This window comes from Pelodiscus sinensis, chromosome W, assembly GCF_052426305.1.
Source record: "Pelodiscus sinensis isolate ZL-2025 chromosome W, ASM5242630v1, whole genome shotgun sequence".
Classification (NCBI taxonomy): domain Eukaryota; kingdom Metazoa; phylum Chordata; order Testudines; family Trionychidae; genus Pelodiscus; species Pelodiscus sinensis.
In genome coordinates, this window is record NC_143084.1 from 12,423,834 (window position 1) to 12,436,033 (window position 12,200).

At 51.6% G+C, this 12,200-nt stretch overlaps 1 protein-coding gene across 3 annotated transcripts in view; it reads left to right on the forward strand.

The window, feature by feature from the left end:
* Positions 1-12,200, forward strand: part of LOC149520873 (protein HIRA-like) — a 136,481-nt gene that overhangs the window by 43,480 nt on the left and 80,801 nt on the right. For all 3 annotated transcript variants that reach the window (XM_089775058.1, XM_089775056.1, XM_089775057.1), the window contains 2 exons: positions 2,447-2,651; positions 8,336-8,440. In XM_089775058.1, the coding sequence (XP_089631184.1) occupies positions 2,447-2,651; positions 8,336-8,440 (310 nt within the window). The remainder of the gene's footprint in view (positions 1-2,446; positions 2,652-8,335; positions 8,441-12,200) is intronic.

Sequence of the window (12,200 nt, forward strand, 5' to 3'; positions counted from 1 at the left end):
TGATGAGGTAACTGGCTCTGTGGACATGGGGAAGTCAGTGGATGTGATATACCTTGACTTTAGCAAAGCTTTTGATACGGTCTCCCACAATATTCTTGCCAGCAAGTTAAGGGAATGTGGATTGGATAAATGAACGGTAAGATGGATAGAAACCTGGCTAGAAGGCCGGGCCCAGCGGGTAGTGATCAACGGCTCGATGTCAGGATGGTGGTCGGTTTCTAGTGGAGTGCCCCAAGGTGCGGTTCTAGGACCGGTTTTGTTCAATATCTTTATTAATGACCTGGCTGAGGGGATGGATTGCACCCTCAGCAAGTTTGCGGATGACACTAAGCTGGGGGGAGAGGTAGATACGCTGGAGGGCAGAGATAGGGTCCAGAGTGACTTAGACAAATTGGAGGACTGGGCCACAAGAAATCTGATGAGGTTCAACAAGGACAAGTGCAGAGTCCTGCACTTGGGACGGAAGAATCCCAAGTATTGGTACAGGCTGGGGACCGACCAGCTAAGTAGTAGTTCTGCAGAAAAGGACCCGGGGGTTACAGTGGATGAGAAGCTGGATATGAGTCAACATTGTGCCCTTGTAGCCAAGAAGGCTAATGGCATATTAGGGTGCATTAAGAGGAGCATTTCCAGCAGATCCAGAGATGTCATTATTCCCCTTTATTCGGCTCTGGTGAGGCCACATCTGGATTATTGTGTCCAGTTCTGGGGCCCCCACTACAAAAAGGATGTGGATGCATTGGAGAGGGTCCAGCGGAGGGCAACCAAAATGATTAGGGGGCTGGAGCATATGACTTGCGAGGAGAGGCTGAGGGAGTTGGGTCTGTTTAGTCTGCAGAAGCGAAGAGTGAGGGGGGGATTTGAGAGCAGCCTTCAACTTCCTGAAGGGAGGTTCCAAAGAGGATGGAGAGAGGCTGTTCTCAGTGGTGACAGATGGCAGAACAAGGAGCAATGGGCTCAAGTTGTGGTGGGAGAGGTCCAGGTTGGATATTAGGAAAAACTATTTTACTAGGAGGGTGGTGAAGCACTGGGATGGGTTACCTAGGGAAGTAGTGGAGTCTCCATCCCTAGAGGTGTTTAAGTCTCGGCTTGACAAAGCCCTGGCTGGGTTGATTTAGTTGGGATTGGTCCTGCCTAGAGCAGGGGGCTGGACTTGATGACCTTCTGAGGTCTCTTCCAGTTCTATGATTCTGTGACTTACCTGTTGACTTTGGTCAGCAGCCTTCTCAGGCAGACTCCCTGCCTGCCCCACCCCTGCACTGGCTGCAGGTGCCATGTGGTCTTTGAACAGCTACGAGGCTGAGGGCAGGGTGCTTTGCAAGCTGCCTGTTGACAATAGGCAGCTCCCATTGGCCGGTTTCCAGCTAATGGGATTGTGCTGGAGGTAGGGGCTGTGTGTGAAGCCTCTCTCCCTTCCTCCAGCTCTCAGCTGTTCAGACAGAGACCTGCAGCAGTGACTTTTCTCAGCAGCTTATGGGGGCAGGCAGGGAGCCTTCCTGAGGATCCCCAATGCATCCACGAGCCTGATCCGGTGGCTTGGCAGGCTGGATTCGGCCCACAGGCCATATTTTGCCCAGGCCCGACATAGAGGCTATCAACCTTTCCAGGCTAATGTACCCCCTTTCAGGAGTCTGATTTGTCTTGTTGCCCCAAGTTTCAATTCATTTAAACTACTTGCTTACAAATTCAGACATAAAAATGCAAAAGAGCTATTGCATAGTGGTACTTAACAATTGTTCACTTTCTCATTTTGGCCATGTAATTATGAAATAAATCAATTGGAATTTAAATACTGCACTTACATTTCTGTGTATAGTATACAGAGCAGGTTAAAGAAGTCATTGTATAAAATTTTCATTTGTCCTGACTTTTAGTGCTTTTTATGTAGTCAGCTTCAAACTAAGCAAATATCTGTATGAGTTGAGATATTCCCTGGAAGACCTCTGTGGACTCTCAAGGGTACATGTATCCTTGGGTGTGTCTAGACTACAGGGTTTTGTCGACAAAAGTGGACTTTTGTTGACAAAACTATACCTGCGTCTACACTGCCGCTGAATTCTGTCGACATAACGTCGGCAGAACTCAGCAGTTTTGTTGATGGCGGTAAACCTCATTCTACGAGGAATAACGCCTTTTGTCGACAGAGTTCTGTTGACAGAAGGCGTTATTGCATCTACACTGTCCTTTGTGTCTACACTCTCATGTCAACAAAGCGGCTTGCTTTGTCGACAGAGCTGGCTGTAGTCTAGAGGCTCTTTGTTGACAGACGCTTTGTCGACAGTATCTGTTGACAAAACTTGTGTCAACAAAAGCCTGTAGTCTAGACATACCCTCTGTGAGGTACATTGTCTTTTCTGTCCACTTCCCAAAGTCAGAAGGGACATGCGTGGCAACTTTGAATACATCTTATGTAAATTATGAAACTAGCCTTTTATTTTTTATGCAGATTGAAGGATCAGAATTTAATTAAAGAGAATGAGCCCAAGGATATTCTGGAGAGCAGCAGTGACAGTGAGGAGAAGATTCCAGCTACTAAACCACTGGCACTGCCTAAGCGTAAATTAGAACTCGAGGGAGAAACAGTAGAAAAGAAGAAGAAAGGCAGACCTCGAAAGGACTCCAGGCTAGTCCCTGTGACTTTAACTGTTCAGGTAACCAGTATGTCAGTAATTTAATGTGTATAATATTAACATTTTTTATTTCTACTATTCATTTACTTAAAGCAAAATGTTCTCCTTGCATTAGATTAGACAGAAGGTGGTCAAGTGAAACCAGGAGTGCTAAGGTTCCTCAAAATTTTGAAGTTAGTCCTCTTGCTTGATTTTTACCTTTTTACCTGTTCTTAAGATTTTTAAAATAAAGGTGCCCATAATGTAACACATCTGTGTGCTGTGCACATACAAATATCACAGTCACTAACTAAACAGTATGTATGTAGTATTGGAGTTAAATGCGGGACCTTGGTTTCAAACACCACAGATGTCTGCTGCTTGAACTAAATGAGAAACTCCTTCAGCTCTCAGCAGTGAGATTCAAGAAGGTAACATAATTATAAGCACTTCAGCAGGTATGACCTTCCATTCAGTAGAGCTACATACCTAGCTAGTACATTATGGGAATACTTCCCATCCTTTTTCATTACCAACATTCAAAGGCTGGTCTTGGCCTGAAATATGCTGGCGCTTCCATTAAGTGTATATGGAAAGTGGTAAAGATGATATAATGCCGAGTGTAATGACCACATATTGTTCCTCACAATTCTGAGCAGCTAGGATAAAGAGGATATTTACTCAATGGCTGCGTCTAGACTGGCCAGTTTTTCCGCAAAAGCAATTGCTTTTGCGGAAAAACTTGCCAGCTGTCTACACTGGCCGCTTGATTTTGCGCAAAAGCACTGACTTCCTACTGTAAGAAATCAGTGCTTCTTGTGGAAATGCTTTGACGTTCCCGTTCGGGGGAAAAAGTCCTTTTTGCGAAAAACTGTTGCGCAAAAGGGCCAGTGTAGACAGGTAGCTAAGACTTTTGTGCAAAAGCAGGGTAAATGGAAAAAAGCGGTTTGGATGCTGGGGGACCCTGTAGCTGCCCCGGACTTCCTGGTAACCCAAGCTCTTAAAGCAGACACAGGCTGCTGAGCGCACGTGGCAGGAGCGTGCCTCAGACCTCTGGCCTGAGGTCTGCCACAGCGCCCCTGTCCAGCATGGCAGCTCCAGGCGCTCAGCCACCCGCACCCCCAGCGCAGGAGGCCCCCAGGGGCCACAAACGACGGGCCCCATCCTGGTCCTCGGGGGAGCTGGACAGCCTGCTCGACCTCTGGCAGGAGGAGGAGGCCCTCCATGAGACCCGCTCCCGGCACCGGAACGCCGACATCTTCACCCGCATGGCCCAGCGAGCCAGCGAGGGCCAGGGGGCAGGAGCAGACACCTGCCCCCACTACGACCGGCTCCACGCCATCCTGGGCCAGCCAGCCTCACAAGCCCCGGACGTGCCCGTTGACAGCAGCGTGCGCCCCCCCGTCACCAGGACCACCAAGGCGGGGGAAGGAGACGACAGCAGTGCGTCGGAGGATGAGGCCAGCACTGCCACCCAGCAGGCCCCCTCCAGCAGCCCTGACGTCTCCCGCGCATCCTCCGAGGCCGGGGAAGGATCCACTGGTGAGTCTTGCCTTTTGCACTCACAAGGGCGGGGGGTGGGGGGAGAGCCAGGCGCCCAGAGGGGGGAGGGTCGAGCATGTCACTCAGGCCATGTGAGCTGCACGCTGTGTAGCATTAGGCAGGAAGCAGCACGTGCAACCACGTGCAGCCTGGTGACCGAGCGGGATGTGGCCGCGGCAGGCAGCTCCAGGGCACGCCTGGGACCGTGCTGCTCACACACATGCGGCGGGACCAGGGGGAAGGGTGGATGCCGGCTGGAACCAGCCAGGGCCCCAGGGACTCAGCCCAGAGCCCGCACCTCCGCAAGGGTGCAGCACGCAGAACGGCACACTGCCCCATGCCTGGCTGTGAGGCACAGCCAGCTGCTCCTGGGAAAACCGCAGCATCACAGCCCTGTGAGCGTGGGCCCCACTGAGCCCCTCGCCTGCTCCCGGTGCCTTGGCTGGCTCCCTGAGGGAAGTCCCCACTGCGGCCACACATGTCCCTGGGCTACGTGGGTGAGGGCTAGCGGGAGGGAGAAGGGGGGAAGCGCTTGGGCCGCCCCTAGGGCCGCCTGAGTTTTGCTGCAAGGATGGGACACTCCCCAGTCACCCCTGGTTCCGTCCAGGAGATATCCCACGCGATGGGGATCTGAGAGCCCAGACCACCTCTGCCAGACGTGCTCCCAGGCACTGTGTGGGGATGCATCTCGCTCCCTGTCAAACACCAGTGATTAGCCCAAAGCCTCACAGCCTCCACCAGCAGGGGGTTCCACAGGTGAACGCAACACATGCGCCATCCCGCCCTCCATGGGCCAGGACACAGACCGGTGGTTACAATACTGGAGGGAGGACCCTACTCCAGGGGTGGTCCTCCTTGCAAACATACAACACGGGGGGCGGGGGGGAACCAAGTGGGCCCAAGCCACACTACTGTGGGGTCACCTGGGCTCAGGGGTGGAGGGCATGGGGTGTGGGGACAGTGGCCGGCCTGCCTGACTGACCCATCCTTTCTTCTGTTCCCTGCAGCAGGACCAAGCACAAGCCGGGGACCCTCCAGTCCGGCAGCGGCGGCACCCCCAGCTGCCCAACCACCGAGGTGGCGGCTCCGCCACCGGGACCAGCTCCTTCAGCGCCACGTGCAGGCCATCGAGGCTGTGATTAGGCAACGCATCGAGGGGGACCTGCAGTGGCACCAGGAGGCCTGGGCCGCCTTCCAGGCCCAGTGCACGAGGATGGCCGACTCCATCGCCACCCTCACCGCCCACATAGCCCATGCCATTCATTATGGCATGTCCTTGCCCCATGCCCCCGCCATCCCTCCTGTAGCACTGCCCATGCCCCCGCAATGCCCCCTCCTGCAATAGCCCCTCCTGCTGCTCCTGCAATAGCTCCTTCTGCCCACCTCCCTGTGCAGCCTGCCCCAATGCGGCCTGCCCCCCATGTGCAGGTCCGCCCCCGCAGGAGCGGTCGCAGGGGCCACCCCTCCCAGGAGTAGCTCCTCCCCCTCCCGGTTAAAGGTCTCCTCCCCCTCCCCCTCCCTCTCCCAGTTGAAGGTCTCCTCCCCCTCTCCCCCTTGTAAATAAAAACATACAAGTTTTTCAGTTGAAAACAAAACTGTTGGTTATTGTGTTACTCGAGGTAACTTTAATAAATGATTTGAGATGCCAATTAGCCAACTAAATTTAAGAGGATTGCAGAATGCGGACACCAAATACCATATCTATCACCGGTTGTTCCTTTAATTGGTCATTGGTTTGTGGCGCATAAATAAATACTGACACTTTTAAGTAAAATTTAAACCACAACTATATTAACATAGATAACAAACAAGTAAGAAAGGTTAAAAGACGCACACAAAAGAACACGTACATAGTATAGACACAGGGACGATTGTAGTGTTGCTGGCAACCTCAATCCTTTGGTCCTTCCGGGCCTCAGGAGAGGAACAGCCAGGAGATCCCTCGAAGACGACTGGAATCGGGAACACTGACTCGAGCCTTCCGCACGAACCACGAATCCTCTTCCTGTTCTTCGGGACAGCTCGGACAGGCGATGGTGGCTAAACCCTAGCCTAAACTAAAAGAAAAACCCTAGCTACTTCAGACACACCTGCCGAACATGCACGATGACGGCCGTTGTGCTTGGAACTGACGCTTTACAATTGGGGGGAGGTGAGGGGAGGGGGAAGGGTAGCGGATGGGAGGGAGTTGTATGGGGAAACCGAGGCGACCCTACTATGGGGCTTGTGCGAACATGCCCATCAGGGCCTCTTGGATGTGTACGGCATCCTGGTGTGCCTGGCGGATGGCAGCTGTGTGGGGCTGTTCAAACGTCTGTGCCTCGGCTGCCATCCATGCGGCAAGGAAGGCCTCCCCACTCTGCTCCACAATGTTGTGGAGCACGCAGCACGCGGCCAGTACCTCTGTTGCATTCCGCTCACCCATCTCGAGACGGGTGAGCAAACAGAAGCAGGCTTTTAAGCGGCCAAAGGCGAGCTCCACCTGATTTCGGGCTTGGTTGAGGCGGTCGTTGAATCAGGTCCGGTTCTGGTTCGGCCACCCTGTGTAGGGCCGCATTAGCCAGGGCATCAGGGGGTAGGCCGCGTCCCCGATGACGCAGATGGGCACAAGCATATCCCCGACAGTCAACTCCCGCCGGGGGAAGTAAGTGCCCGCCTCCAGCCTGCGAAACAGTCTGGAGTTGCAGAGGATACGGGCGTCGTGTGCCCTGCCGGACCAGCCCACGTAGACGTCCAGGAAGCGGCCCTGGTGGTCCACAAGGGCCTGGAGAACAATAGAGCAGTACCCCTTCCTGTTCGTGAAATGGGCTGCTCGATGCTCCGGGGCCCGGACGGGGATGTGGGTGGCATCCAGGGCTCCCCCGCAGTTGGGGAACCCAAGGGCTGCGAAGCCGGCCAGCGTAGCATCCACATCGCGCAGGCGAATCACTCTCTGGAGCAGGAAGTCATTGATGGCGTGGATGACCTGCAGAAGGGTACAGAGAAACACAAGGGAACACATCACATAAGGCAAGAGTGAGTGTGCGCTCTATTGCGCCCCCCCCGACGTGATTCCCTCTGTCCTCGCGCACGCACACACACACACACACCAGGGCCCCCACGCCTCCCCCCCCAGCAGGCCTGTGCAAGGGAAGGACGGACCAAACCCCTGGGTGACTCAGCCTGGCTGCTCCTGGGCATGGAGTGCAGCACCCTCCCCCCACCCCACTCCCCCTGGGACTTACCTCCATGACGATCACACCGATGGTGGATCTTCCCACCCCGAATTGCTGTGCCACCAATCGGTAGCTGTCCGGGGTGGCTAGCTTCCATAGCGCGATGGCGACCCTCTTGTTCACGGTGATGGGTGCCCGCAGCCGGGTGGTGGCTCTCTGGAGCCATGCACACAGCTCCAGGAATGTCCGCTTTCGCGTGTGGAAATTCCGGAGCCGTTGCTGGTCGTCCCATTGTCCGAGGACCAGCCGGTCCCACCAGTCTGTACTGGTGTCCAGTCTCCGGAGTGGCCTCTCCACGGTGGGGTGGGGATGCCACAGGGATGCCATGGCCTCCCTGGTGAGGGAGTCCAAGGCGATCTGCGCCTCCTGGTCCTGGAACACGAGGGCACCAGCCTGGAGCACCAGCTGCAGGCACTCCAAAATGGCCGACAGGGGCCAGAGCAGGCACATGGCCACCCCTGGCTCCATGGCAGACAAAGCAAGGCACAAGAAACCAAAACCAGGAAAAAGCAGTTGGGGGCCAAAGGGTGGTGTCCAAAAGGCAGAGGGCAACCACCAAACCTGCTAGGAGCTGTCAGTCCCTGCAAGAGGTCCTAACACACAGAGCAGGAGACAAACGGCTGTCCGGCGAGACCCCTTTAAGCACGTGTCTGAACGGGGCTCCAGCCCCGCCCCCGGAAAGGGCTGGTTCCCTTTTGCCCTCTTCAAAATGGTTCTGGGCTTCTGCTTTTGCGCAGCCAATATGTATTTTAAAAAAGGAGCTTTTGCACGAGGTTTTTCTGATACGTGTTTGAACATTTGTTGAGATTTCCCTCTTGGCAACACAATCTGGACTGGGATACAACTGTACTGAGACACGTTGTGAATGAATGATAATCATATGCTGTTGCATGTGTTCGTAAGGGGTTTTGTTGTTTGTTTTTAATTGCTATGTTGACCTTTTTTCTTTTTTTTCTCCCGCCCCCCCAGTCCCCAGCTGCCCTGGCCTCTGAGAAGGATGCCACTTGCATCTCTGCACCAGCATTAGCACTTAAACTGCCAACCCCAATCCCACAGAAATCGTTTACATTGCAAGTAAGTGGATGACACCAACATTGTTTACTTAAAAGGCATTGTAGTCAGTCAGGATTTACTGCCATGGCATCCAAACAGGTCTCTAGCTCTGTCAGGGATGATAACCAGAAGGCTGCTTGCATGTGTGCTTGATGATGTGGGCCCAATGACCACCGCAGACCCCAAGAGGGCCCCCAAAGACCACAAATCAGATAAGGATCGAAGGTGCCAGGCCAGGTTTATTGTAAAGCCAAGTACAGTAGTAGTCATCAGTAGACTCTACTGAACCACCACACATATGTACTCACACAATGGCCTCAGCTCAACCAGTGGGAAACTCCCACTGCCCCCCACCTGGACAAAGACTGTCCCCCAAGACACCACTTTATATACAGGCACAAACAAGTTACACATCACTCCTGACATGTCAGGTTGCCACCCTCCGATGCTACTTAAATACCACCCATCACCCTGTACCTTGTGGTTTGACTAGATCAGGGCTACTCAACATGCGGTATGAGGCCGGCAGCCCGTTTGTTTGCAGCCTGCGGTGCAGTTTGGATTTACGTGGGGCTCAACACGTGGCCCGTGGGTGGGAGCCAAAACAAAAAAGTAGCCAATATAATGGTCTTCTGTTGATGTGTTTTAGTAGTTAGATTCCTCGACTGTCATTGCTCACTAAAAGTGCTGTCGTATGGGTGGAAATCGGGTAAATGTTGCATTTTATTAATATCAGCAGAACTGACTTGAATGGGGCCAGTGTGTTGTGTAGTCTTGCCTTCACCTTTGTATTCATGCCCGTCAGTGTGAGAGAAGCTATTTCCATGTACATGCAACCACACTTAAGTTGTGGCCCTCGGCATGTGCTGTGAGTATCATTGTGGCCCCCGGGCCTTGCAAAGTTGAGTAGCCCTGGACTAGATCACCTCTAGCCATCATGCTGTCATTTTAGGCCCTTTCCTGAACCTGGGTCTGTATCTGTGAGGAGTGGGTACCAAGGTCTTTTTTAATGAGCTGGTGGTACCATGTGATTTCCACTTATGACCAGTACCAATGACTGTTTTACAGTTGGTACCTAGCACCAATTACTGGTGTACACCTGGGCCTATTACCAATTCATGTTTTGCACTCTCAGCCCTGTTTGTGCCAAGTTCTGTGAGCAGGGGCCTGCCTCTTGCTCACAGCTTAGCTTTGCTTTTTAGCCATATTTTGTCCAGTTAGCTAGGCCTCAAACCAGGCCTATGCTGCACGGGCTTTTGTTTTAGTCCCTCATATTACTACAGGCATTTCCCCCCAATATTAGTTTACTTCCTTAAAAATATCCTTAAGACACTCAGAATAGTTGTATTAAACTGAAGGATTGGAGCAGAATCTCTTTGCCCTGTCCAAGAAGGAGCCTTACCCACTCCGCTTTCTTCTAAGATTTTTCCACTTGGCTCCTTCCTACCACTGTAGGTCTCCCAACTGTCTCTTCCCCTTCCCTACCTGACTTGGCTTTGGGACCTCAATAAATCACATGCACCCTCTGGCTTCTGACTCCTTACCTAGCTGCAGAGGCAATGCATTTCAGCAATTCATTTCTTCTTTTCTCACCTAACTTGGCCTACAAGTTGTCAGGAACAGTATCCCTGATGATGCCACGGCACACCTAGTGGCTGAGCTGTGTGACTTTGTCCTCACCCACAACCGTTCTTGATTTGGGGACAATTTATACCTTCAAGTCAGCAGCACTGCTATGGGTACTTGCGTGGCCCCACAGTAAGCCAACTTTTTTTATGGCTGACCTAGAACACATTTTTCTCAGCTCCCATCCCCCAGTATCCCTCCTCTACTTCCACTAAATTGATGACATCTTCATCATATGGATCCACGGGAAGGAGACCCTTAAAGAATTCCAGAGGGATATCAACAATTTCCACCACACTATCAACCTCAGCCTGGACCAGTCCACATGAGATCCACTTCCTGGATACTACAGTACAAATAAATGATGGTCACATAAACACCACCCTATACCAGCAACCTCTCCTGACTGCTATTCTTACCTACGTGCCTCTAGCTTCCATCCAGGACACATCACACAATCCATTGTCTATAGCCAAGCTCTAAGATACAACCGTGTCTGCTGCAATCCCTCAGCTGGAGACAAACACCTACAAGATCTTTCTCGGGTAGTCTTAAAACTTAAAGCTTCAGGGGGTAGCCAAGTTAGTCTGTACAAGATAAACTTAAACAACAAATAGTCTGGTAGCACTTTAAAGACTAACAAAACATGTAGATGGTAGCATGAGCTTTCGTGGGCACAGCCCACTTCTTCAGATGACGGGAGTGGTGAATGTCCAGGACCAGAATAAATAGGGAAGAAGGGAGGGGGGTGTGGAAGAAGGAAAAATGGGAGGCGGGGGGGGGGGGGGAGACAAGAAGAGGCAGTGGGTAAAAAAAAATCAATGGGAAAGCCGAGCTGCAATGTAATAGGAAAAACAAATAGTCTCTAAGTACCTAAAGACTGGATAGTCAAGAGGCAGATAAGAACCATTAATTAGCAAACAACAAATAGGTAGCACTTAAAGACTAACAGAACATGTAGATGGGATCAGAGATTCTACATAGACAAAGAACCATTGCCACCTTCATTGTTTGGTAGGTCGATAATGACCTAGCCATCCAGTATCTTTATTCACTCCATAGGTGTGAGGATTGAACTTGTGAATGAATTGTAGTTCCAGTCCTTCCCTGTGTATTTGGCTTGTGGAATTGGTCTATAACAGATCTTCAAGTAGCTGTTTTGTTAATGAATGCCCAGGAAGATTAAATTGTTCCCCAACAGGGGATATCTGATGTGTCCATTAAGTCTTTTCCGTAGGGACTGTCCAGTTTATCCAATATATAGCAGTGCGGCATTGCTGGCATAGATTAAATTACTGGATGTGCAGTTAAATGAGCCTCTGATTTGGTGGTTTATGTGGTTGGCTCCAGTAATGAATTCGTTTGTATAGATAGGTGGGCGGAGTTGGCACCGTGGCAGATTGCAAGGCTGGGTTTAAAACTTAAAAGACCCACTTGGGGAAGTGAGGAAACAGATTGACAGAGCCAGACAAGTACCTAGAACTCAGCTACTTGAGGACAGGCCCAACAAGGAAAATAACAGAATGCTACTGGTGTAATATACCAAGTGGGTCTGGTGGCACTGCTGAGAGGGTCCAATCAGGGCAAACTGCTTAGAACCAGGACTACTTACAACCCAAGACTGGGGTCCTCCTCTATAAGGCACCAAACCAGTCACAGAGCATTTCAGCTGCCAATCTGGCCAGCAAGAAGTCTCACAAGCAAAACCCCTTAGACACCCCAGCTTCACCTGTGCCACAACCAGCACCACTCCTTACACAGGTGAGAGGTTGTAAAAACCAATCTTACTGACTCTGAGCAGGTTCTCCCAGTCCCAAAGGACCAGCCACAGTCCCAGGTCAATTTATACCTGCGATCTTACCCACAAGAGCACACTGGGCCAATCCTTTGGAATCTAACATCTAAAGGTTTATTAATGAAAGAAAGAAAAGGTTGAGAATGAGATTGCAGGCTCTTACCAGAGATGTAACATCGAGAATGGGGGCTATGTCTACACTACGAGTTTTCTTGGCAAAAAATATGCTAATGAGGGACTCATTTGCATGAGTCGCTATGTCATTTGCGTATTTTCTGCCGATCAGCTTTTTTTCGCTAGGGTTTTTGTGCAAAAACAAGCAGTATGGACGTTTTCTTTTTGTGCAAAAACCCCTTTTCC